Source organism: Pleurodeles waltl, chromosome 4_1, assembly GCF_031143425.1.
Source record: "Pleurodeles waltl isolate 20211129_DDA chromosome 4_1, aPleWal1.hap1.20221129, whole genome shotgun sequence".
In the NCBI taxonomy this organism is placed as follows: domain Eukaryota; kingdom Metazoa; phylum Chordata; class Amphibia; order Caudata; family Salamandridae; genus Pleurodeles; species Pleurodeles waltl.
The window spans coordinates 651,723,690-651,751,332 of record NC_090442.1 but is presented as its reverse complement, the minus strand read 5'-3'; the positions used below and the strand labels follow the sequence as shown (position 1 = coordinate 651,751,332).

Genomic DNA, 27,643 nt, shown 5'->3' with positions numbered 1-27,643 from the left:
GGCAAAAGGTGTTTCCCGACCTCAATGCCAGGCTGGAGGAAGAAAACATCTTCTTCCCAAATTGGTCCAGCCTCTTGGGATTCCCTATCCAGGGGAACGGAAGGGAAGGCACCATGGGAAATGGAGGTTTGGACCACCAAGCTCTCTGGAGTGGGGTGTTGGGTGAGGAAACTAGGGACGCTTGGAGCTGGTCGATGGCGGTGGTCGAATGCCCTATTCACAGGAGCCCCTGTGCTGGGTTTGGACCACGCTCCCAGAAGGACATCCGTGAGGGCTTCATTGAAGGGTAACATTGGCTCTGATGTAGCAACCCCTGGCTGAAGCACCTCAGTCAGGAGATTAGTCCTGACTGGCACCGCAGGAAAGTCTAGATCCAAGACCTCAGCTGCCTTATGCACCACTATGGCATAAGATGCCCCCTCCACCATAGCCACAGCAGGAGGTGAGAGCATGCCAGCATCTGGAGAAGTATCCAGTCCACTGGCTTCCCCTAGATCCTCATACCAGTCCTGTTCATGCTCCAATCTGTATTCTAAAGGGTCCTCTGACCCACTCCTCACCTGTGCCTGGCTATTCGAAATAAGCCTCAGGCACTGATCTGGGCCTAATTGGCGCAGTCTAAGTCAAAATCTGCATCATATGATGTCGTTCCGGCTCCGGATCATCAGGAATGAGGATCGGGCTACCATCAGTGGGCACCGGTGGTGGAGAAAGCATAGACGTCGGGCCGAGCGCCCAAACCCAGCCCTGGTCTGGATCCGCTATCAGATCCTGGGGTGCCCAACGGCAACGAGGCTGAAGCTGCCGGTGTCTAATCCGATTGGGACCCAAGACCCACCTGAGGGGGCAGCCCACTCAAAAACAAGGCTCATAACCTCGTAAAATTCCTTTGAGTTGGCCCTAGCAACGGCTCTGCAGAACCGTGCTCGGAACGTTGACGTTCCCAAGATGCCTCATCAGCCGACAGGCGTGGTGAAGTCAAAGTCCGCTTGGACTTCTTTTTGTGCCTCTTCCCCGAGTGCCCAGAGGCCCTTGAATGGGACAAAGAGGAATTGGGGCTCCTGGAGCAGTTCCGTGACCTCCTCCTTGAGCGGGACCGTGACCTCTGAGGAGTCGCACCAACTGAAGTCCCTGCGGCTGGAACACGACAAAGTCGTGGTCCCTATCGAGGCACCAGAGACATAACCCATGGGGGTCCGTAACCAACATCGAGCGATGGCAGGCGCTCCACAGCTTGAACCCAGTCTTCCTAGAGGACATATCCCTCGCACAGACAAAAATCCTTGACAAAATGTTGAAAAAAGGCTTGCCAAAGGGTAACTCCGTCCAGGATCTGCGCTTCACCAGCACAGAAGGAAAATAACTGACATATGTGTGCTGAGGTGGCGTTTATATAGACAACCGTGATGTCATAGACAGCTCCAACGACGTTGACGAAGCCACACAGAGCCGGACGACGCACATGGAACTAAACAACGCAACCCGACAGAGCACGCAGGGTTTGCTCAGCAAAAAGATTCCGGATTCGAAGTGGACACCTGGGAATTCAAAGGTAAGGAATCTGCAGCTAGAAGTCTCTATCAGATATATTAATTCTCTATTGTTAGAACAAAAAAAAATATTACTTAGAACTATCACAGATCTCCAGACTCCTAAGTCTTAGAAAAATAAATAAAATGTTCCTTCACAATTTTTCACCATAACTTCTCAATCTTTTATTATTTAAGTGTACAATCACTCAAATTAATTTAGACTATCATTATCTGTTATTTCCAGCAGTGATGGCTTATACCGTCAAAGCATGTTGCAATAAGCTATATCTAGCTGAAGCACTCTCTCCTGTTTTATATACCCAGTTTACAATTTCAGTAAAGTGAAGACCAAAATAATATGAACTAAGCACCTACTAACAAAGTAATCCTTTCTTAGCGTCAGAAATCATCAATACCTTCATTTCTAAATTCTTACTGTTCATACAGAAGAACTCAATTATTTCTGTCACTTTACATAACATGCATCAAATTATTATTGTGAGTGTTCAAAGACTTTTTGTATTAGATAACCATCCCCATTTTTGAATTTTACCCATATTATTCTGTCTGAGGCTTACTGCAATATTTCCAGGTACTTGTCCCGTCCAAGCCACAATGAAATGCCATTGGTTGTCCATGTTCAGAATTATCATTACATTATGCAGTCCGTGGTGCTCTGTACCTGTTTTACTGTCTGGTTAAGGCTCCATAGTTTCAAAAAACTGTTTGCTACCACTGAAGTGAAAACCTCAGGTATCACCTCTATCTATTTCCAGGTAGTACAAGACTGAAAAAAACACATGAAAATCTCTAGATCATTCAAGCCTTTGGCACCACTCATTTGAGTACAATGATCAAATAGGACTCTGGTCAGTAATCTGTTGTCTGATCAGCTGCTCTTTGTAGTGCCCTCACACAATCCTACTACTTTGAATACTAATTGCTCTAGTGTTAGTATTCCAAGAAAAGTCTCGCCAAAGGTTTTTGATAATACTTCTCCTTTAGACTTACTTATGTGCTTACCAGTGCAAGGTTGCCTTCCTCCTTATTTACTGTACATAAATATGGTATGCACAGATAGCAGATCGTATGCATTAGGTAGAAGCTATGATGTCTAATATTTCTTTATTTTAACCTTTCCAAGTGTGAGGGTGAAAAATGACCTCTCCTTTTAATATACTGTGTCAGTAATTATAAGTTCAATTGTATTTTGTCTTTTTCCCAATAATCTTTGAGTTTCTAAAAAGCAAATTTAAATTCCTTCCAATTTGTTTGAAGGGTAGAAGCATAAAAATAAATACACATTCACTTATCAGATTGGATTACTTTCCAGTTAAAATGAACACTTTGACTGTCTATAAAGCCATTAAGTACTTAATGATATATGCAGTACGGTCCTGGTGTGTACAGATATCCACTGTTGATAACAGTGCTTTGTTACATTTTACAAATGCCTTACGTCGGTCTTGTAGTAATTTTCCATCACAGTCTGACTCCAAAATGTAGCAAAAGGTCAGGCTGTGTCTTTTCAGGCTCTCGTTCCACTGAAAGCGTACATTTAAATCACAGAAGCTGACATACTTTGATGAAACTAAAAGGATGAAACTTTTTTGATGCAAAAAATGTATTTCTGTCCAACTGGCAGACTCTTTTCTGAACAGTTGAATGAACATCTAATGTATGGCTGGTTTGCCAAAGTTCACTGTGAAATACATTACCTCATTGTAAGGAAATGCCTCCTTGGCATGGTTACCCCCTGACTTTTTGCCTTTGCTGATGCGATGTTTTGAATTGAAAGTGTGCTGAGGCCTGCTAACCAGGCCCCAGCACCAGTGTTCTTTCCCTAACCTGTACTTTTGTTTTCACAATTGGCACACCCTGGCATCCAGGTAAGTCCCTTGTAACTGGTACCCCTGGTACCAAGGGCCCTGATGCCAGGGAAGGTCTCCAAGGGCTGCAGCATATCTTGTGCCACCCTGGGGACCCCTCACTCAGCACAGACACACTGTTTGCCAGCTTGTGTGTGCTGGTGAGGACAAAACGAGTAAGTCAACATGGCACTCCCCTCAGAGTGCCATGCCAACCTCACACTGCCTATGCAGTATAGATAAGTCACCCCTCTAGCAGGCCTTACAGCCCTAAGGCAGGGTGCACTATACCATAGGTGAGGGCACCAGTGCATGAGCACTGTGCCCCTACAGTGTCTAAGCAAAACCTTAGACATTGTAAGTGCAGGGTAGCCATAAGAGTATATGGTCTGGGAGTCTGTCAAACACGAACTCCACAGCACCATAATGGCTACACTGAAAACTGGGAAGTTTGGTATCAAACTTCTCAGCACAATAAATGCACACTGATGCCAGTGTACATTTTATTGTAAAATACACCCCAGAGGGCACCTTAGAGGTGCCCCCTGAAACCTTAACCAACTACCCGTGTAGGCTGACTAGTTTTAGCAACCTGCCACACTCGAGACATGTTGCTGGCCACATGGGGAGAGTGCCTTTGTCACTCTGTGGCTAGTAACAAAGCCTGCACTGGGTGGAGATGCTTATCACCTGCCCCTTGCAGGAGCTGTAACACCTGGCGGTGAGCCTCAAAGGCTCACCCCCTTTGTTACAGCACCACAGGGCATTCCAGCTAGTGGAGTTGCCCGCCCCCTCTGGCCTCGGCCCCACTTTTGGCGGCAAGGCCGGAGGAGATAATGAGAAAAACAAGGAGGAGTCACTGACCAGTCAGGACAGCCCCTAGGCAACCTGAGCTGAAGTGACTCTGACTTTTAGGAATCCTCCATCTTGCAGATGGAGGATCCCCCCAATAGGGATAGGAATGTGACCCCCTCCCCTTGGGAGGAGGCACAAAGAGGGTGTACCCACCCTCAGGGCTAGTAGCCATTGGCTACTGCCCTCCCTGACCTAAACACCCCTAAATTCTGTATTTAGGGGCTCCCCTGAACCTAGGAACTCAGATTTCTGCAACCTAAGAAGAAGAGGACTGCTGAGCTGAAAAACCCTGCAGAGAAGACTGAGACACCAACTGCTTTGGCCCCAGCTCTACCGGCCTGTCTCCCCCCTTCTGAAGAAACTGCTCCAGCGACGCTTTCCCCAGGACCAGCGACCTCTGCATCCTCAGAGGACTGCCCTGCTCTAGAAGGACCAAGAAACTCCCGAGAACAGCGGCCCTGTTCACCAAAGACTGCAACTTTGTTTCCAAAGAAGCAACTTCAAGACAACTGCGTTTCCCGCCAGAAGCGTGAGACTTGCAACTCTGCACCCGATGCCCCCGGCTCGACTTGTGGAGAACAAACACTTCAGGGAGGACTCCCCGGCCACTACAAGACCATGAGTAGCCAGAGTTGCCCCCCCTGAGCCCCCAGAGCGACGCCTGCAGAGGGAATCCCGAGGCTCCCCCTGACCGCGACTGCCTGACTCCCAGATCCAGACGCCTGGAAAAGACCCTGCACCCGCAGCCCCCAGGACCTGAAAGATCGGAACTCCAGTGCAAGAGTGACCCCCCCAGGAGGCCCTCTCCCTTGCCCAGGTGGTGGCTACCCCGAGGAGCCCCCCCCCTTGCCTGCCTGCTTTGCTGAAGAGACCCCTTGGTCTCCCATTGATTCCAATTGAAAACCCGACGTGTGTTTGCACACTGCACCCGGCCGCCCCCGTGCTGCTGAGGGTGTACTTTCTGTGCTCACTTGTGTCCCCCCCGGTGCCCTACAAAACCCCCCTGGTCTGCCCTCAGAAGACGCGGGTACTTACCTGCTGGCAGACTGGAATCGGGGCACCCCCATCTCCATTGAAGCCTATGCGTTTTGGGCACCACTTTGAACTCTGCACCTGACCGGCCCTGAGCTGCTGCTGTGGTAACTTTGTGGTTGCTCTGAACCCCCAACGGTGGGCTACCTTGGACCCAAACTTGAACCCCGTAGGTGGTTTACTTACCTGCAAGAACTAACAATTACTTACCTCCCCTAGGAACTGTGAAAATTGCACTGTGTCTAGTTTTAAAATAGCTATATGTGTTTTATTTGAAAAGTATATATGCTATTGGGATTATTCAAAGTTCCTAAAGTACTTACCTGCAATACCTTTCATGCAAAGTATTACATGTAAAATTTGAACCTGTGGTTCTTAAAATAAACTAAGAAAATATATTTTTCTATACAAAAACCTATTGGCCTGGAATTGTCTCTGAGTGTGTGTTCCTCATTTATTGCCTGTGTGTATGTACAACAAATGCTTAACACTACTCCTTTGATAAGCCTACTGCTCGACCACACTACCACAAAATAGAGCATTAGTGTTATCTCTTTTTGCCACTATCTTACCTCTAAAGGGAACCTTGGGACTCTGTGCATACTATTCCTTACTTTGAAATAGTGCATACAGAGCCAACTTCTTACACTCATCAATTCAATTTAAGATGAAACCCCATCAGGATCTCCACTGTACCACTCTAGATTCCAACTAGATCATTGGTATAGTGCGTCCAAAGAAGTAATGTTCCAATTAACCTCTGTCAAAGACATGCTTATGTATAAAACATCATATAGAATTAGTATATGATGCACCATGAGATGTCATTGCATTCCCCAGACGTTGATAGTATTTGTTTGCGGAAACAATTATTCTTGAGAGTAATCTGATTAAATTTCGAGAATAAATTGTCCTGTAGGTTGGGCAGTTGTAAAATTATACACTCAATTGGTTAATGACTTACCTGATGAAGTATAGAGATAAATAAACTTAATATTTAATGTAAATAGAAGTATCATAGTGGCAGGTAATTTGAAGGCCTGTAACTGTCAAAGAAAGCTGCAGTTACCTTTGAAAAATCGTTATAATTATTTCCTTTGGGGGATTATGAATTGTATACATACATACCCAAGGGCTGGAATTAAGAATTTATACCAAAAATTAATCATCGACGAAGGCTCAAGAATCGGTTATGCTATTTGGGGCACACAACAAAGAACTGGAATAGAAGGTGTAGGGAAGTTTTGGTCTTGACTGCGATGAAATCCTGTTTTATGCTTCTTTTAATAACCATTTATTAGGGACTGAATATGCTTTTTGTAGGGTAATGGTCTAACTTTAATTAATCCCCTGTGCTATTCCTCTATTAATAACCATTTATGTATAATGATTGACTTATCTTGTGGAGGGTAGTGGATTAACTCCATGTCTCATTCCCTAATATAATCAGAATGATTCACAATTTAATCTTTCTCCTAAATTACTTGCATCTGCTTTCAAGTAACCAGCATACCTTATGGCACTTCTGCAGAAAACACCAGAAGTCAGAGTTTGGAAAAACACTTGAATAATTTAATTATGAAATCAAAGCAAGTCTTATATACGGTTATAAAAAAAATGACAATTCTTTCAGTTTAACTGTTTTTTTTATTTCTTAGGTTATTATTTATCAGAACTTCCCTCACCTCGTTCTGTGATTTTGACTTTTAACATCTTTTGTCTCTACTGCTCTTGGCCCTCTTTGGGGTCTTTTCCTAAAAGAGGAGCGTGTTTGGGTGTAGTTGCTTGTGATGTTGTTTATTCAGAGGCACTTTAGAGTTGGGTGTTTGATTTTCTGTTTCATTAACGGTAAACGTAACTGATTGCTTGGTTTTAGCAGGGTAGACTTTGTCCACCAAGAACTGATATTATTGATCTTACAATAAAATATGATGTATCTGTATTTGCGGGTTTTCTTGTTGACTAACTCTTCCTCTGATAATCCATTTGTTAAGCTCATCCTTCAATTTGCCAATTTCTGAACCAGTTCTACAATACTCTTTTAAAGATCTTTGCTGAGTAGATTAGGATAACAAATGTATTAAAAATACTATACCACTCTGGAACAAATTCTTTATATTATTTTGCACAAAGTTGGTCTTAACAAGACCATAAATGCCATTGGAATCCTTTACAATGTGAACATGTGCAGGATCTGATGGGGTACTTACTTTTTTCAAAAGGTCCTGATCTGCGGTTTCCCTAGATGTTAGCTCTGAAATCTCAGTATCAGAGCCAATATCTGGTTTGCCTAATTGCTAGCTTTTTTGTCAATCATCATATTCATATGTGCAAAAGGGTAATTTCTGAAATTCAAAAATGGCTGCACAATTCAAGATATAGTACAGTAGAATAATTGATAATCTGTAGTCTCTTCCATACTCAAATCGCAGTGGTCAAAGCGCAAACCTTAAGTCTTTAGGCACTAAGTTTGGGAATTCTTGAACGTTCTAGTCTATCCAGTGTTCTCTTCACAAAATAATTATATATATATGGAGCAATATATCTTATAGCTAAGCACTGCCAGGTCTCAGAATCATGTCTCAAAAACATTACATAAAATGCTTCTTCAATCTTTTTTCACCACAATATTTCAGTGTTGTATTAGTCATGGTTACTTTAACTTCAATATATGAAAACATTCATAATCAATAGTTCCTGATACTATAACAATGTAAATGCACTTCGGAATAAGGAGTCTTTCCCTCATCAGTACCATTAAGAATATAATCAGGCAATTCTTATGGATATATTTGACCATTTACGGCATCTTTCACTAATATTGTTACTAGCACGCATACATGGTATAGATATATTCCAAGATTGTGGCAATAGTGCCAAGTACATTTTTATAAAAAATTGTATTTATTTACTTAAGTTTTTAATTTATTATTATTATAGCAAGTCACACAGCTAGTTGCTGTTTCGTAGAGTTTTGAGGGGGAAGACATGAAGGTTGCCATAAATGCAGCTAGATTTCTCAGTTATCTGATTTCTCCAAAGCTCAATTTTACTTCCTTACAACTCAAACCTTTGAACATTTCTTTGGGCTTCCTCTGCATGACTTAGTAAACTCCTTACTATGATCTATTTCATTTTGGATAACCTCCAAGAACGAACTGCTGGAAATCATTCAGAACTACACAAAACTAAGTCTTGATGGTGATTTTTAATTCTGCTATGTACTGAAAAGCTTCTTAATTTAGTTTGGCGACCGCAGATCCTTCATGAGTACGAAATTCAATTACAGTGCTATACACCAATTTGCAACCATCTGAAGAAAGTGACACAGTCTTCTATATGGCATGCTCTCTGATGTCCGGAAAGTACTACAAATACTACATAATTCATAACATCAAGATTCTGCAAAAGGTATTAAATGACAAAATTTTAAATATTATCTATTAAAAAATGTGTTTACCCAATAGATATCCACCACTGACCAATACATTCTTTTTCCATGAACCAGGTGTCAAATTGATCCCTGTTCTGATCGGCAAAGATTCTGACTAGCTGCATCACTTTAAAATACATTAACAATTTAAAACTTTTTTATACACGCCACATATTACAATCACTCTGGCACCTTTTATATGCAAGTTACATCACCGCTGGCATGTTGATATGACCTCTTTTGAGGGTCTGCTGTACTGCAATTCCATTTCACCATTCATAAGGAAATATGTGAGTGGTTCTCATCAGTAAACAAAGGGTTTTTAGGAGCAGCCGGCCTACTGGCATATCACTGAGAGGAGGTTAGTGGGAAATTAATTACAAGAACATTCAGCCATAGTTATCTAGGAATGACTGGGAGGGGAAAGCAGAGGCAGCACACAAAAGGTTAGGAAGAATTCTGATAGTGCCATGTTCATTCGTTTTAAACCTCTGCTGTGAGCTTGTCTTTGATGCTCAGCATATTCCCTCTTAGCCAGGCAGGCTCATGCCCCCTAACGAGATGCCATTGGTACAGAACTAATCTTATTTGTTGTTTTTTTGCTTGGAGAGATGGGAATCTCAGTTTCATATCCAGCGCCTAGGAGGCGTAACGAACCTCTACATGGTAGATGTGGGTTCCTGTCATTTTGTAAGACCCAGCATAGAGTACTGCAGGATTGTTATGCAGTTCTTGGAAGAATGACAAGAACTTAAAGTCTACTTCCGTCTGCCAGAAGGACTAAGGCCTTGAAAACCCCTTTGGAACAAAGCTTTGCAATTGATTCACAAGGGTCAAAACAGCTAGCCTCTTACAGTCAAACAGGCATAAAAGACAAGACATTGAGTTGGTATCACTGCACCTATTATCCAGTTACTCATAATATAACATAGTTATTTCCCATGGAATGCAGAATAATATAATGAATATTGGCCCAAAATGTGCACCCTTTTACCAGCTGCATGGAGCAGGTATTTAATATGAGCAGGGCTGCACAGAGGCTTGTAGGATGAGGGTCCTGTAGAAAAAGGGAAGGGAAGATGCGCAGACCATGGGGGGTGGGGAGTGGGCGGAGATAGTAGGCAAAACCACTTGTCAAGCTCCATGCCCAGCAATGCCTGTAGTTGTTGCTGCTGTTGATACATGCTGTGCAATTAGTTCTAACAAAAGCCATGCTACAGCAGTCACCAGGCCCAGAACTACTAGGTATGGAACTGTGGTCCAATTAATTTAAGATCAATAAAAACTGGACAATTTTGAAAATGGTGAAATATACCTGTTTTCTGGCCTAATTGAGGGTATCTTTGTGGAAGAAGCTCCCTACAAGTTCAGACTGTATTATTGCTGGGCCATAACTGAAGACACTGGTTAAAATGCTCTCCCACTATTATCGATGCCATGGCAGACTGGAAGCTGTCCAGAGTAGTCTAGGAGATTTAACAGTGAGAAAGAGAAAGACATTTTACACTGTGAAAGTTTGTCTTTTTCTCATTCAACCTAGTAATGGTGGCAAACGTACCCTGAGAAAGGCACATCCTTGACAGCTTTATTTCCTGGTTTGTACCAACCAGAGCTTTTGGATGCAAAAAAAACACAGCTTCAGCAGAATCTCACAGTGAAGGTATTCAGAATTGTGGTGAGCTATCAGTAACAGCTACCAATCTGGTCTCGCTGCATGATTTAACGCTGTAGAAAAGCCCAAATAAAGAAAAAGAGCAGCTAGGTTGCACCAGTGAAGACAGAAATTTAGGTGCTATATATTTCAAGTCTGTCACACTGAGCTCTTAGAGGCAATGCCCAATGCTTCAAAAGGGGCCCAAATTTGATGCACCTAGCCTCATAATCTCCAAGTCATGTCTTGTCCTGTTGAGGGTTCTGAGTGGTACCGCGGGTGAGATATAACAGCAACAGCATACCAATTAGCATTGGCCCCTTCTTCAGTCGCACAGCCTGCCATAGAGATCACAGGCATCCCTTACCCCCACACAACTCCTTTCCACCCACTTACTGTTTACCATCTACTCAAAATAGGTTGTTAATTGGAAGAGGAATTGTCCCCAGATGTAAGTATCCACACACACCGGAAGCAGAAACAAAAAAAACAGTAATTGCAGGTTTATATGCTCCTTTGCCATTTCAGGGACAATAATTCACAGTTTCATGGTGCAGGTGTGCAATGACTCTCCAAAACTGCTGATTCTGGACTCAATTTTGGCAACTCCATGCACACTGTAATTCATAATAGGGGCTAAGAGTGAAAGTACTGTGACCCAGTGAACGCAGCAGCAAAACCTCAGTGGTTACAGATTTCAAGTTCTTGCACCACGCTTTTTGCACCAAAAGTGAGGGCATTAAAGGGACTTTGTCTTCATCATATTGGGGGTTGAAAAGCCCTCAAAAGCCACAAATTCCTGCTTTCTCCTGTTGGAGGACTTTAACCTATATCTAAACTACTAAGCCCACAGGCTACTGAAGTTAGAGGGAGCTCAATCTTTGACCTACACCTGCTTCAAAATCTAGATACTCATTATGTGTCATGGCTGATAAACATGAAGAATTTGAGGTATAAAGGATAACAATGTTTGAGAAAACAGTTTTGCAAAGCAGTGTCTCTCATACTTAATTTAGGTACACTTCATGTGTTACTTCCTAAAGGCTTGAGCTAGAAAACATCCTATAGCAATGTAGATTTCATCCTGTCTGGTGTCAATGGCGTTTTGCATATTTCTGATCACAATGTCTGGAAGATCTCTGGTCCCTCCATACTGACAAGTTAGAAGACAGACTTATCCTGTCTTCATACAGCTGAGTCTCTTACATCACATGCAGAGAATCTCTAGCTTATTCTATTATTGGATAAAATGCAACTACTGCTTTGTAGAGGAATATCCCAAATATGGAGATTTGCCAAACCGTAACCTGCAGACTGATTCGTACAATCACAAAACATTACCGCTGGACTCAGATTCCTGGCCAGAAGCCCTAGTTAAGCAGGCCATTCTGAGGTACATCTGTGCTTATACCATCATTTCTCTTTCTTATTAGGGATGGGCATATTTCTCCTTCAGGAGACTCTCCAATGAAATCATAAGCAACCCACACCCTCCTCTATGCTGGAAAGAATAAGGATTTTGACGGCTCCTTAACCATTATCTTAAAATAAAATGGGGCAATTGACACTTACGGGGTGTGATGGGAAGGTTTGGGAATGGAAATCTTTAAAGCTGTAGAATCAGTTTTGCAGTCAACCTGGCTATTTCCCACTGGTTTTCCAATTTCCAATCATTTTTCTTTAAAAAAAGAAAAAAGGTTTGTTAAAGAAGTACTTCCTAATCACCTTACTTTTTTTGTCAGCTTTATACGGCCTTTCAAATTGGCTGTTTTTTTAAAGAAAATAAACAATGTGGCCAATACGGCCTCTAAAGAGTCTAAATAAGTAAATTGGCTTTTCTAGCTAAAGGTAAGAAAAATCTTATTCTATGAAAAGTGCCTCAGTATCCCTGAATGTGGGTGGGGCTGTTCAGCGCTTATGATTATCAAAGGAGATCCTCTGATTGAGAGCAAAAATCGGTCCAAGCGATGATGGCAGTCTGCAAGTGCTGTGGCAAGGTTTACCGGGTGGTTGCTTTTAAAAGACGTCTTAAGAGTACTCATTACTCTTCTGTGGCCACAGGTGGGCCAACATCTACGCCATCACCTTGGTAAAAGCAGGTTGACAAAAGCCCATAAGGGATAAATGCAATCTGAAAATGTTCCCAGTTGACCACAATGCTTGCTTGTGGGAGCATTAGGTGGGAATATCAGACTGTGAAAATATACACGCCCCTCTTGTTCAGAGACACCAACTATTCATTCTGTTGAAGGGTATGTGAAATGTTTTAAAGCTTTGCCATCTTGAACTTTTCAGTCTTCAAACACTTGCTCAAGAATCTCAGATTTAAGGTAGGTCTCAACCTATTACTTTCAGAAAATGGGAAGTACTCTGTCACAAACGCACTTTCTATCACAAACGTTAGTGCAACATCATTATTTATTTAATCAAGATAATTGTGTGAGGGTATAGAGACACAGAATAAGTAGTAACCTGATGTCACCAATGCTAGGATTAATAGATTTCAGGTAATACTCTTGCAATTTTGATAGACAAATGGCACTCATTGGAGACAGTGGAGTAACATCTCTGCTTATACCTAAAGCTGCGTTAGTGTTATGGCAGTAGAGGAAGGGGGGGTGGAGATAGTTGTTGCAGTCTGCTTCTACTGTCACCTGAGACGTTAAATAGGTTAAAGAGTGGATGACAAAAAGCATTGCTGACAATACTCGTGTCTGAGCATGGGCAGTGGCTCAACTCTTACAGTAACTGAAGAATTTGCACTCTATGCAAACAGAATGTATAAACGAAGGCGTCACATTAACAGAGGCCACTCTTCGCACAGGCCAGACACACAGTCTGCAAGAAGGTGATTTCAACAATACTTAACCTACCGACATGATGAATGTATCTTAGTTCTGAAATGAATAAGCTTTGTTTTCAAAACAGTTAACGGCACTACTAGCCAGGGAAAAATGCCTGTGTGCTAAAACTCAAAACATTTTCATAAAAACATGAAAAAGTTCTTAGTCATGGCTACCCACAGAAAATAAATATGCAGTAAGTCTTTGAAAATGTACATTCTTGTGAGAGCACTACCAACCTTCCTAGTAAACAGTGTTTAAACCCCACTGGTCAGGAGAAGCACTTCTCATAAGGGACACAGCACTTCCAACAGACTGTGGAAACCCATTTAATAACTAAACCGGCACTTCTAACACAGACAATTACTACAAACCATTTGAGTGGTCACACTTTGCCATGTGCTCCCTACAAAGGAGCCTGCATTCCCTGCAAAAATGGTGCTGGCTATTAAGGGCAAGCGCATAAGATGGGCATCCACACCAGACAACCTATGGACAGGAGCCAACCATACCTCTGCAGGACAACCTAGGACACCACTGAATGGGTAATGGCATCCACTTTTTACAGACCACTTTTCAGGCTCTGCTTAGCCGCATCCATTTAGTATTTCAGCAAGTTCACAAAAGGAAACCTAAATTGCTCTGCAACACTCGTGACCTCAAGGACAGCCGCTTCCAAGAACGCATTTGACTATTTAAATATCAGGCCCACTGCACTGCATGCCCCCAGCTCCAGCATTTCAAACTCAAAGACCTTCCTTCTGAGCATGCCAAGTTCCTTTGATTTCATCTATGAGTGGGTAAAATGTGAAATATTTTGATTTAATTCTGCATAAGATGCTTGCACAACTGAGCTTTCTGAAACAAGAGATGGCGCAATAGCAATAGGTCTGTGGCAATAGGCCTTTGCTTCTTTGCTGCTTGGCAAGCTGCTGAAGGCATTGTTTTTTGTTCTGCTGTTGGAGCACTATTTAGGAAATCACTTCATTAAGAAGGCAGCAAAACAACAATAGCTGGTTTCTTACATAGGATCTGCTTGACCACATCAGATTTTTGGTGCTCAGATTTTAAAGGTAGATCTAATGTTTCTGCAACCTTCATTGCCGTTGTATAAGTAGCTTGCTTCAGTGTGTGTCCCTTTGGGGAAGAGAAATACACCAACAGAATGGTACCCAACAGGATACCAGGAGAAGGTGAAAAAGGGGCACAGAAGGATGTTCTCCTCAAAAAGCTTCCTTCCGGGGCACCAAGTTATTTGTCTCATTATCTTCATCCTTACTAAGCTAGGGACAAGAAAAGCCAAAAGTGTCGGAATCACACGGACATCAAAACCTTGAAATTGCCTTTGACCTCATCACTTTATCTTTGACATCAGATACACAGCAAGCATCACATCGAGGACCGATTATGTCCATCCTTCACCAAGGGTAGCTTTACATGTGCTTGATTAAAAAATATTGTATGTATGGAGGTGACATAATGACAACATAGACATAAAGGTTCCAGAAGGCCAATGAGCTGAACAAATCAACAGCCTGGCTTGACTGTCAGCCTGAATGAGATCCAATGATATTTTAGCAGTGGGATACTAACTACTTTATAGAGAATGGCACTGACGAGACAGAACGCTTCTGTCTCTTCTTTCCTTATATTCATAATAGGGCATTAAGGATCTTTGAAGTTTCTTTGCTGCTTCTTATGCCCTCTACATGTGGGAAACAGCAACAATGGCACACATTTGTATGGAATTTTGAGGTCTCAATTCAATCTCACTTCATCTTTTTTTCAACTGCAATTAGACAATCATAAAGGAACAAAACACTATAAAACAAACAATACAGAAAGATAAAAATAAAAATTGAAGGATACAATTAAAAAATTCCTAGAATTACGCCAGCATAATGCATATTTCAAAAATGCCCCCACAGCAAGACCCACCTCAGGGTCATGTAGCATACAAATATAATAAAATGCAGGCCTATACTGTGCAGAACCCTTGCCCCTTAAAATAGGTAACAAAAAACTATGTCTAAAAGGCTCATAAAACTTGCATAAGAGGGTTAAGTGCATAAATGTCTGAGGGGAGGTATCATCACAGGGGCAGATAAGGATGTGCTTAGTATCAAACTGGCCCAAGGGAAAACAGAGGTTGCATCAGATTGAAAGAAGCTGAAACCTAGACAAAGCCATTCTTTCCTAAACGTTACTAGTTTGCGTAAGGGAGGGTTCAATGCCCTGGTATGTCACTTTAATAGAGGGTTTCTCTAACTCCCTCGCCTCCCTCACAGCAGATGAGTCTTGAACTCCACCTTAACCAGGCCAACTTCCTTTTTACTCACGTGTGTGCAGGGATAAGAACATATCTGGCCTCCCTAATCTCCGCAGATCATATGCCAAACAATCAGCGACAATCTCCCTATTAAACTCAGTGTGCTCATTCCCCCATACCACGAACCTGAGGAGAAGTGGAGTGAACTTAATTCAATCCTTTACAAAGTCCAAGCCCAATTCCTCATCAAGGAAAAAGTGGGGGCTGCCAGGGCCAACCTCAAGCAATCGTCTTCAGAACCGGTTATTGTCTTGTTGTAAATTGGGGCAATCCAAACCCCCCCCCCCACCCATATTGAGGTCCTGAACATTATGATTGGTAAGCACTTCAGTAGGAATTATCTGTTTGTTGCCTACTCTGAAAGTCAACCCAAAATAGCCCCCACATCGGTATTGAAGCTCGAGCAATGCTTCACCAAACAGAATAGCCAGCTACCATGGGAGTCAAAGGTTACCCCAGGATAGGAGAACTAATTTCCTCAAAAGATAGTTTGCTCCTTTTCCCTATAGGGCCTGGTTTTCATCTTGGGCTTCCCACACACCATATAATGGGTCATGTTAACTTCAAGATCGAATTCATCCATGTGCTTAACAAAAGCATCAATAAGGGCCGTAGTCCATCTGGTGTTTGGGAGAGAAGGACTGCATCATCCACATAAAGCCGATATGATATGATAAAGCACATATCTAGCTTCCACTTTCAGGAGGTCCTTCTCTTCTGGGACCAAAATGGGGCACAACCCGTTGAGGTACAGAAGAAATTAAAATGGAAGTTACAACACATTCTTGCCAAACCCCTCTAAACAGAATAAAAAAATTCAGTGCACTCCCTCTCCTGTCCATATCTAACTTAGGCTTTCACACAGTCTCATACAATGCCTGTAAAAATTCAATACAATTTTGGCATTTTACTAGAACATATTAACTATTTTTTGTGCTTTTAGCCTTTTTCCAGTTAGTGATAGAAAAGGGTCCGAAACCCATGCTGGATCCCGGACAGCTAAACATTTCTAAAAAGTATACAAAATTCTGAATTCAGCAAGGCGTCATTTGTGTAGATCCTACAAGGTTTTCCTACAGAAAATAACATCTGAAATAAAAAATAAATTGAAATTGAGGTAAAAAAACAAAAAAAAAAAAAAAAAAAATCTCCACGTTTTACTCTCACTTTTTCCTGCAATGTCAGATTTACAAAAGTAATATACTGTTACATCTGCTGGACTCTTCTGTTTGCGTGGATATATAGGGGTTGTAGATTGATCAAGAACCCTAGGTACCAAGAGCCAATAAAGGAGCTGCAACTTGCAATGGGTTTACATTGTATACCGGGTATACATAAATTAATTTAGTGAAATATAAAGAGTGATAAATAGGCATCAAGGAAACCTTTGTATTTCCAAAATGGGCACAAGATAAGGTGCTGAGAAGCAATGGTTATTTGCACATCTCTGAATTTCGGGGTCCTCATACTAGCATGTGAATTACAGGGCATTTCTCAAATAAAAGTTTTTTTTTTTTTTTTACACACTGTCTTACCTGTAGTTAAGGTCCAGGGGCAATAACACTCCCCCCCCCCCCCCCCCCCCCACTCCAAGTCTACCGATAAAAATGGTACCTCACTTGTGTGGGTAGGCCTAATGCCCACAACAGGAAATGCAACATGGACACATCACATTTTTACATTGAAATCTGACGTGTTTTTTGGAAAGTGCCTAGCTGTGGACTTTGGCCTCTAGCTCAGCTGGCACCTAGGGAAACCTACCAAACCTGCACATGTTTTTAAAACTAGACACCTAGGGGAATTCAGAATAGGGTGACTTGTGGGGCTCTCACTAGGTTCTGTTATCCAGAATCATTTGCAAACCTCACAATTTGGCAAAAGCAACAAACACAAAAAAAAAACGTTTTACCCCCGATTTCGGTGACAGAAAGTTCTGGAATCTGAGAGGAGCCACAAATTTCCTTCCATCCAGCATTCCCCGGAGTCTCCCAATAAAAATGTTACTTCACTTGTGTGGGTAGGCCTAGTGCCCGCAATAGGAAATACCCTAAAACGCAAAGTGGACACACCACCTTTTCCCAAAGAAAACACCAGTGTTTTTTTTTTTTTTCCAAAGTGCCTAGCTGGGGATTTTAGCCTCTAGCTCATCCGGCACCTAGAACAACCTGGCAAACCTGGACATTTCTGAAAACTAGACACCTAGGGGAACCCAGGATGGGGTAAATTGTGGCGCTCCCACCAGGTTCTGTTACTCAGAATCCTTAGCAAACCTCAAACTTTGGCAAAAAAACACTTCCTCATATTTCGGTGCATCAAAGGTCTGGAGGGGGGGCTCAGCAGCTACCTAGGGAAACCTAGACACTCGAGGTAGTCCAGGGAGGTGTGACTTGTGTGGATCCCCCAGTGTTTTCATACCCACAATCCTCTACAAACCCCAAATTTAGCTAAACAATAAAAATAATAAATAAATAAATAAATAAATAAATAAATAAATCACATTTTACCCACATTTCTGTGTGGGATCACCGCACCGGCACAAATTTCCTGCCACTCAACGTTTCCCTTAGTTTCCTAATAAAAATGATACCTCACTTGTGTAAGTGGCCAAGTGCCTGTGACAAGGAAGAGCCAAAAACACGTTGAAAATTAGGGGGAACCAAAGCAGGTCCAAGGGGGCAGTTTGAAAATAAAGTTTTTAGGCTGACAAGTGGGGAAGATTTTTTTTGTCGGTAGAGATGCGACAATGCTGGGTGGTAGGAAATTTGTGATTCCTGCAGATTCAGGAAGGTTCCTTCACAAAAATGTGGGGGAAATGTGTGATTTCAAGGAAAGTAGGAGGTTTGCAGGGTATTGTAGGTAAGAAAATGGTGCAGGGTGCATGTGAAGCATACCACCCTGGACTCACCCAGATGTTTAGTTTTCAGATGTGTCTAGGTCTCGTAGATTTTTCTGCATGGCAGCATCCCAAAGCCAAAAAGTGGAGCACTCACCATTCCAAGCGGGACGATTTTGAGAGTTAGACAAGCTCTTGTGGGCCTCTGGGAGTGGATCACGGGTAACTGCCACAAACAACTTTGTCCCCATTTATTTGTTACCCTCTTTTTCTGAAGAAAAAAACTAATATTCTCTGGTGGGCATTCTGCCCCCCCCCCCCCTTGGGGGCAGATGGGACTTACAAAAATAGGCCGATCTGCCCCCCCTGTTGTCTAGCGGTTTCTTCCCCCCTTAAAGGCAGATTGGCCTAAGAAAAATAGGCAGATCTGGCTCCAAGAGGGACAGAAATGGTCTAAAATAAAATTGTCCACCCCAGGGGAGCAACCCTTGCCTAAGGGGTAGCTCCCCATCTGTAAAAAAAAAAAAAAAATCCCTGGTGCCTAGTGGTTTCTGTCCCCCTTGGGGGACAATCGGTCTAATTAAAATAGGCTGATCTGCCACCAAGGCAGAAATGGCCTAAAGTAAATCTCCCCCTTCCCCTTCCCCACAGTGTTTAGTTCTTTCTGCCCCCCTTGGGGGAAGATTGGCCAAATAAAAATAGGCTGTTATGCCCCAAAAGTGCCTAAAGTCAATTAACCCTCTAGGGGAGCGACCGTTGCCTAAGGGAGTCGCTCCCCACATTTAAAAAAATGAAACAAACAAAATAAAAAAATATATCCCTGGCATCTAGAGCAAGTTGCGATGTTATTTCTTTTCTATTAGTGACAGGAATACTAATGGAGACAGACCCTCTCAAATCTGTAAAAAGGAGGCAAGGGGTACACACAATAAATCAAAACACACATACTGCTAATGTTAAGCTGATAACTAAGCTGTGGTTCATCTGGTGCAAAGTGGATCACCAGATACATCATCCATTATCATAGTGTAACAAATCAGCCTTTCACACTCTAGGGAGGTCCAAACAGAAGAATCGACCATCATGAAACTTGAAATTTTGATCCAAACTGTTCTTCAGTGGAAGTTTTTCCTCCTGGTCTCTTTACTCAATACAAACTATGTCTCACAAGCACTTGTTTCAATTTGAGCTCCAACAGTTCTAACATAGAAAAATGTATATATATATGGAAAATGTCACTTACCCAGTGTACATCTATTCGTGGCATGATACGCTGCAGATTCACATGCTGTGCACTGTTCCTGCCGTCTAGTGTTGGGCTCGGAGTGTTACAAGTTGTTTTTCTTAGAAGAAGTCTTTTCGAGTCACGGGACCGAGTGACTCCTCCCTTTCGGCTCCATTGCGCATGGGCGTCGACTCCATCTTAGATTGTTTTCCCTGCAAACGGTGAGGTAGGAGTTGGTAAAGTAAGGATACTAGAGGTGCCCATGCAATGGAGTAGAAATGTATGTACATATTGTGTAGTAAAGGAATATTTATTTACATATTTACATGCAATTAAAACGGCTACAGGCTCCCGGGGAGGTGGAAGGGCGCATGTGAATCTGCAGCGTATCATGCAATGAACAGATGTACACTGGGTAAGTGACATTTTCCGTTTGATGGCATGTGTAGCTGCAGATACACATGCTGTGCATAGACTACAAAGCAGTAATCTCCCTAAAAGCGGTGGTTAGCCTGTAGGAGATGAAGTTGTCTGAAATAATGTTCTTAATACAGCCTGTCCTACTGTGGCTTGTTGTGTTGCTAACACATCTACACAGTAATGCTTAGTAAATGTATGGGGCGTAGACCAGGTGGCTGCCTTACAAATCTCTGTCATTGGTATATTACCTAGAAAAGCCATTGTGGCGCCTTTCTTTCTAGTGGAGTGTGCCCTTGGTGTAATGGGTAATTCTCTTTTAGCTTGAAGGTAACAGGTTTGAATGCATTTTACTATCCATCTGGCAATGCCCTGTTTGAATATAGGGTTACCTGCATGAGGTTTTTGGAAAGCTACAAACAATTGTTTTGTTTTACGAAATTGTTTCGTTCTGTCAATGTAATACATTAGCGCTCTTTTTTACGTCTAATGTATGCAATGCCCTTCCTGCTACTGAGTCTGGTTGTGGAAAGAAGACTGGGAGTTCCACAGTTTGGTTTAGATGGAACGGTGATATGACTTTTGGTAAAAATTGTGGATTTGTACGGAGAACCACTTTAGGTCTATGTATTTGTATAAAGGGTTCTTGAATAGTAAACGCTTGTATTTCACTAACTCTCAGAAGTGATGTGATGGCTATTAGAAAGGCTACTTTCCAAGTCAAAAATTGGATTTGACAAGAATGCATGGGTTCAAATGGTGGGCCCATGAGTCGTGTTAATAAAATATTAAAATTCCACGAAGGTACTGGTGGTGTCCTTGGGGGTATGATTCTTGTTAGTCCTTCCAGAAAGGCTTTAATAACTGGGATTCTAAAAAGCGATTTTGTATGTTTAATCTGCAGATAAGCAGAAATTGCAGTGAGATGGATTTTAATGGAAGAAAAGGCTAGATTTTACTTGTGTAAGTGTAGTAAATAACTTACAATGTTTTGTGTGGAGGCGTCTAACGGCATAATTTGATTAGCCTGGCAGTAGCAAACAATCTTTTCTATTTGTTAGCGTAACAATGTCTTGTTGTGGGGTTTTTGCTTGTTTAATGATACACTCTTTTGAAAGGTTTAGATATCCGAATTATAAGACTTCAGGAGCCAGATTGCTAGGTTGAGCGATGCTACATTCGGGTGTCTGATCTGTTGTTTGTGTTGTGTTAACAGATCTGGTCTGTTTGGTAGTTTGAAGTGGGTACTACTGATAAGTCCAACAGTGTGGTGTACCACGGTTGGCGAGCCCACGTTAGTGCTATAAGTATTAGTTTGACTTTGTTTTGACTCAGTTTGTTGACCAGATAAGGAATGAGCGGGGGAGGGGGAAAAGCGTAAGCAAATATCCCTGACTAGCTGATCCATAGAGCATTGCCCTTTCACTGAGGGTGTGGGTATCTGGACGCGAAGTTTTGGCATTTAGAGTTTTCTTTTGTTGCAAACAGATCTATGTTTGGTGTCCCCCAGCGGTAGAAGTGATCTTGTAGAATCTGGGGATGTATTTCCCACTTGTGAGTTTGCTGGTGATCTCGACTGAGATTGTCGGCTAACTGATTGTGAATGCCTGGTATATATTGTGCTATGAGGAGAATGTTGTGAATTGCCCAATGCCAATTTTTTTGTGCTAAGAGTCACAGCTGTGACGAATGCCCCCCCCCGTTTGTTTAGATAATCCATAGTTGTCATATTGTCTGTTTTGACAAGAATGTGTTTGTGGGCTAGAAGGGGTTGAAAGGCTTTTAGTGCTAGAAAGATTGCTAACAGTTGTAAGTGATTTATGTGAAGTTGTTTTTGCTGATTGTCCCATTGACCTTTTATACTGTGATTGTTGAGGTGTGCTCCCCACCCAATCATGGAAGCGTCTGTTGTGATAATGGCATGAGGCACTGGGTCTTGAAAAGGCCGCCCTTTGTTTTAATTTACAGGGTTCCACCATTGAAGCGAAGCGTGTGTTTGGCGGTCTATCAACACTAGATCTTGTAGTTGACCCTGTGCCTGCGTCCATTGTCTTGCTAGGCACTGTTGTAAGGGCCGCATGTTTAGTCTTGCGTTTGGGACAATAGCTATGCTGATGACATCATGTCTAGCAGTTTCATCACAAACCTGACAGTGTATTGTTGGTTTGGCTGCATGGTTGATCTTATATTTTGAAACGATAGAACTTTGTTTGTGGACTTGGAGTGGCAATTGCTTTTTGTGTGTTGAGCGTTGCTCCCAGATATTGTTTTATTTGGGATGGTCGCAGATGTGATTTTTAGTAATTTATAGAAAACCCTAGTTTGTGTAGAGTATCTATTACGTATTGCATGTGAACGTGACATTGTCGTTGAGTGTTAGCTTTTATTAGCCAATCGTCTAGATATGGGAATACGTGCATGTGATGTCTCCTTGTATGAGCTGCGACTACAGCTAGGCATTTTGTAAATAGCCTGGAGGCTGTGGTTATTCCGAACGGCAACACCTTGAATTGGTAATGTTTGCCTTGTATTACAAACCTGAGGTATTTCCTGTGAGATGGATGGATGGGTATGTGAAAATACGCAACGTTGAGATCCAGTGTTGCCATGTATTCCCCTTGTTTTATTAAGGGGGCTACGTCCTGGAGTGTTACCATGTGGAAATGATCTGATTTGATGAAGAGATTCAATGTTTTTTCGGGATAAGGAAATACAGGGAGTAAACCCCTGTTCGGTTCTGGTGATAAGGTACTAGCTCTATGGCTTCTTTTGCTAGCAGTGCTTGTAATAGGTCTAAGTGTTGTATAGACATTTTGTGCGTTCTTGGGGGAACATCTGGAGGGAATCTTGTGAACTCTATGCAGTAACCATGTTGGATAATTGATGGGACCCACGTGTCCGTGGTAATGTGTGTCCAATTGTGGTAGTATTTGATAATCTCCCCCCCACCGGTGATGTGTTGGGGAAGTGTGACATTGAAGTTACTGCTTTGTACTAGGGGTTGGCTTGGCAGGCTGGAATTTTCCTCTTCCTCTTGCGAACTGTCCTCTGTAGGAACCACAAAACCCCCCTCTCTGGTACTGAGACTGGTAAGTGGGTTTTGTTTGGGAGGTGGATGGTTCTGAGGGTTGCTGTCTAAACCCTCCCCTAAACTGTGGTTTCCTAAATGTTACCCTGCATTGAGAGGAGTAGAGCGCGCCTATGGCTTTGGCTGTGTCCTTTTTCATTTTTTCTATTGCGGTATCCACTTCCGGCCCGACTAGCTGATGTTGATTAAACGGCATACTTAATACCGCCTGTTGTATCTCTGGTTTAAACCCAGAACTTCGCAGCCATGCATGCCTTCTGATTGTTATTGCTGTATTGACAGTCCGTGCCGCTGTATCAGCAGAGTCTAGTGCAGAGCGGATCTGGTTGATTGATATGGCCTGTCCTTCTTCAACCACTTGTTGGGCACGTTTTTGATGCTCTTTGGGTAAGTGCTGGATGATATCTTGCATCTCGTCCAAATGCGCCCTGTCGTAGCGGCCAAGTAGGGCTTGTGAGTTGGCAATTCGCCACTGATTGGCTGCTTGCGATGACACTCTTTTCCCTGCTGCGTCAAATTTATGACTTTACTTATCAGGGGGTGGCGCATACCCTGACGACTGGGAATTTGGCCGTTTTCTTGCAGCCCCCACAACCACTGAGTCCGGAGGGAGCTGTTGTGTTATAAACACAGGGTCTGACGGGCGGTTTATATTTCTTTTCGACCATTGGTGTGATGGCTCGCCCTTTTACTGGTTCTTGAAAAACCTGTTGTGCATGTTTAAGCATGCCCGGTAACATTGGCAGGCTTTGGTACGATGCATGCGTGGTTGCTAGAGTGTTAAAAAGGAAGTCATCTTCCACTGGTTCGTAGTGCATTGTCACATTGTGAAATGTTGCTGCTCTGGCCAGTACTTGCATATAGGATGTACTGTCCTCTGGCGGTGAAGGCTTTGTTGGGTAGCACTCTGGACTGTTGTCCGAAACTGGTGGGTCGTATAGATCCCAGGGGGTCTACATCGTCTTGAGTCATCCCAGTATGTGTGGGTGACTGTGCTATTGGTGTAACCACTGGTGACAACTGTGATGATTGAAGTGGGGACGCCTGTGGTGAGAAATATGGGGGTGGTGACTTTTCTCTAACCACCTTGGCTTTTGGTTGCATCTCAGTCTCAGGAAAAGCCAGCTTTCTTTTGAATTTGAGCGGAGGGATGGTTTGTAACTTTCCTGTGTATTTCTGGATTTGTAGCCTCTGCTGAGTTTGGTCATCCTCTTCTAAATCCAGTTCCTGCTCGAATCGGTGCCTTTCTTTTGAGCTGTAGAGAGAGCCCTTGTTCTTCCGTGTAGGAAGTCCTTTTCGGCTCCGAAAGCTTTTTTTTCGGTACCGAAATTCCCATCGAAATTGTCTTTTTTGGTTCCGATAGGCTCTTTCGAGGCTTACTCGACGACGAATTTTTTCGGTGCCGGTTGCTCGACCGGAGTCTGAAGTCTTCAGCAACATTTTGCCCTTTTTTGGTGCCAATGTTACTTGGTCACCTTCCTTTCTGTGGGTCGAGCCATGGCCTTCTGGCAGTGGCGCCCCCAGGCCTTTTGTTTTTTGCTCTGACCTTGGGTGTGGGACGGGGCAGGTGTACTCACTTTTTGCACCGCTGTCGAAGGTTGATCCCTGTCGGATTCTTCGGAGTCCAAACCTTGAATGGATATCCGCATCTCTTCTTCTTCGATGTGAGATGCTGTGCCGGCTTCGACGCCATCTGTAATCGTCTTGCGTGTTGATCCCTTAAGGTCTTTTTGGATCGAAATGCTCAGCAGGCTTCACAAGTATCCTCTCTGTGTTCGGGTGATAAACACAGGTTACAGACCGGATGCTGTATAAGGATACTTGGCGTGACACTTCGGACAGAAACGGAAGGGGGTCCGGTCCATTAGTCTTCAACAACCGGTGTGGCCTTGGTCAAAGGCGGAAGCCCAAAGGACCGCTGAAACGGTCTTGTTGTCGGTGCCGATGTGATGATACTAAACCGGTCCCGAACGTAAACAATACCGGCGAATTTCGATGATTTTCTAAGTTTCTCGATTCGAATTACGGAGCGAAGAGGAACACGTCCGAACCCGATGGCGGAAAGAAAACAATCTAAGATGGAGTTGACGCCCATGCGCAATGGAGCCGAAAGGGAGAAGTCACTCGGTCCCGTGACTCGAAAAGACTTCTTCGAAGAAAAACAACTTGTAACACTCCGAGCCCAACACTAGATGGCAGGAACAGTGCACAGCATGTGTATCTGCAGCTACACATGCCATAGAACATATATATATATATATATATATATACACATTTCTAGCATGATAGTGTCAAGCATATACCCAACAATATAATCCAGAGGCATAACTTTTCATTTTGCTGGCCAAATTAAAAAACAACATATGCTTCCAGATTAAACGATATTCTCGATGCACATATTTTAATAATGTAAAAGCAAGCAATGAAAAAAAAACATTGAGTAGTCATAAAGTAGTTCATTCTCGGTTTCTAGTTCTTTATTTTGAAAACCTTTTTGTGCATTTCATGTCAACGGAAAACATGAGCATCCTCATTACATATGAGGGCAACATTTTTAGTCAATTACTAGTTTCAAAATTAGCTCTGCCACAAAGTGATCACTGTTCTAACACCAAGATGTCTACATGGAGGAACAAAACTATTACTAGCTTCGAGTCTAGAAACAGTGAGCTCTAACCAATGCAATCTGAATGTTTCGCCCCCCCCCCCCCCTTTAAACAACTATATTAACTATTACCCTAAAAGTACAATACATTCTCAACATTTAAGCCCCATAGTGTTGGTAGCAAAGCTTAAAATTTCCATATATCAATATAAACAAATAGTTTTAAAGTCAAAGATGTTAAAGTACCCGGAAAGCTATATGAGCATCGCTCAGGAGTGGTCCTTCAACCTCCACAACATTTGAATTGAGTTCTCCAGTGAGGTGGGCACTGGCTTCCATGCTTTCTGCAGAGCTCTGGCAGGCCGCAACCTCTGTTGGGTTTAAGGCTTTTGCAAGTGTGTCAAATGCCCTGAAAAGAAAAAAGAAAAACTGTTGATAGTAGCAGTGTCAGGAACTGGGATGGGAGGGCGAGGAAATGTGAGTCCTGGTTATAGCAATGAAAACAGATAATTACATCAAAAGCATTAACCTGAGTGTTTAGAAATATAGTTCAAAAGCACCCATCCACATTTTTGTCATGGATCATTGAAATCTTATGAGCAGTGCACTTAAATACTAATGTCATAACATGACCCTTGCTCGAACTGCCTCTCAGTACATTCTAGAGTCTAGGCATCCTAACACAAGGTTAAACGAGCAAAATACTTTCGCTCATTACGCCTGTGCATAAACCAACCAAGGGACGGAAACCAAACCCCATGAGTCACAGGTTAGAGGACTTCTGTACATAGCTTTACTGAAACACACAAGCCATGTGAACAAACACAAAATCACCTCCAATTATGTACTCCTGAAGCACCTTGGCTACTCCACTACCACAGACCCTGTGCCAATTTCAATAATACAACAAAAGACCCCACCAGTTTCAGTCGCTCCTGCCCCAACCATCAATTCTCACTCTCTTGAACAAACTATACCAGAAAGAGTGGCAATTAAGCGCACACTCTCCCAGAAGGCTATCCACCAGCCTACAGACATAAGGGATCTTGCCTTCAAGCCAAACCTGCCCATTTTAACTACATTTTTAATTTTAATTTGGAAACTACAAGCCCCTAGTGGTGCACCAATGAATGAGCCAGATTGAGTGAAAGTGATTTTTAGCGCCAGAGAAACGCACAACATGAAGCTGTGGAACCACTGGGAAACAGATTCTGAGCAATCCACGCGGTTCAGGAACCACAGATAACTCTCCCTTATGCCAATAAATTCCACCTTTGGGCCTCTGCTCCACCGACTTTATCCTTCCAGCTTCTTTCTTCCTACGATCACTGTTCTCAGCAGCACCCAGAGTGAGGGATGGTATATAAACTTCCATTAATAATTGGGCCTCCAATGTCATCCTCTGGATAGTCATCATAGCCACACAACCTGAACAGCGCCTAGTCCTGCAGTCAATTGTTTCACCTGGGCTTCTTCCAATCAGTGCTTTCCCCTAAGCTCCCTCGCCCTAAATTAGTCTGCCTGGATAGCACTCTGCCCACCCAATTAATTCTATTCCAATTCTCTTACGTCTACAAGACCTATCATGCAAGCACTCAAACGAAGCAGGACTGAAAGGGGGTGGGGGGGTGTCCTGGAAGAAATGATGGTGTGGAATCCAATTTGGAAACAGGAGGTCAATCTCTTACTGTTGCTATTTTTGCAGTCTAAGCACACTACCCCTGTATGGTCTCAAAGAACCCTTTTACAAACCATCTTGATCTTGGATTGCTCCACCTTAACCTTTTTGCTTTCATTAAATTTCACACTAGGCACACACCACTTGCATTACTTTTCTCTGCCAGAATCCTGAGACACCTTGGACCCTTTGAAGGTCGTACCCTGGGGTGTATCTTTATCCAGGATCATTACACACTATTCAAGGGGACCTCC

General features: G+C 42.8%; 1 protein-coding gene across 4 annotated transcripts in view; it reads right to left on the bottom strand.

Moving 5' to 3' along the window:
- NR2C1 (nuclear receptor subfamily 2 group C member 1) overlaps positions 1-27,643 on the bottom strand; it is a 338,385-nt gene that overhangs the window by 99,534 nt on the left and 211,208 nt on the right. For all 4 annotated transcript variants that reach the window (XM_069229104.1, XM_069229106.1, XM_069229105.1 and 1 more), the window contains one exon: positions 25,958-26,120. In XM_069229104.1, coding sequence (XP_069085205.1) covers positions 25,958-26,120 — 163 coding nt within the window. The remainder of the gene's footprint in view (positions 1-25,957; positions 26,121-27,643) is intronic.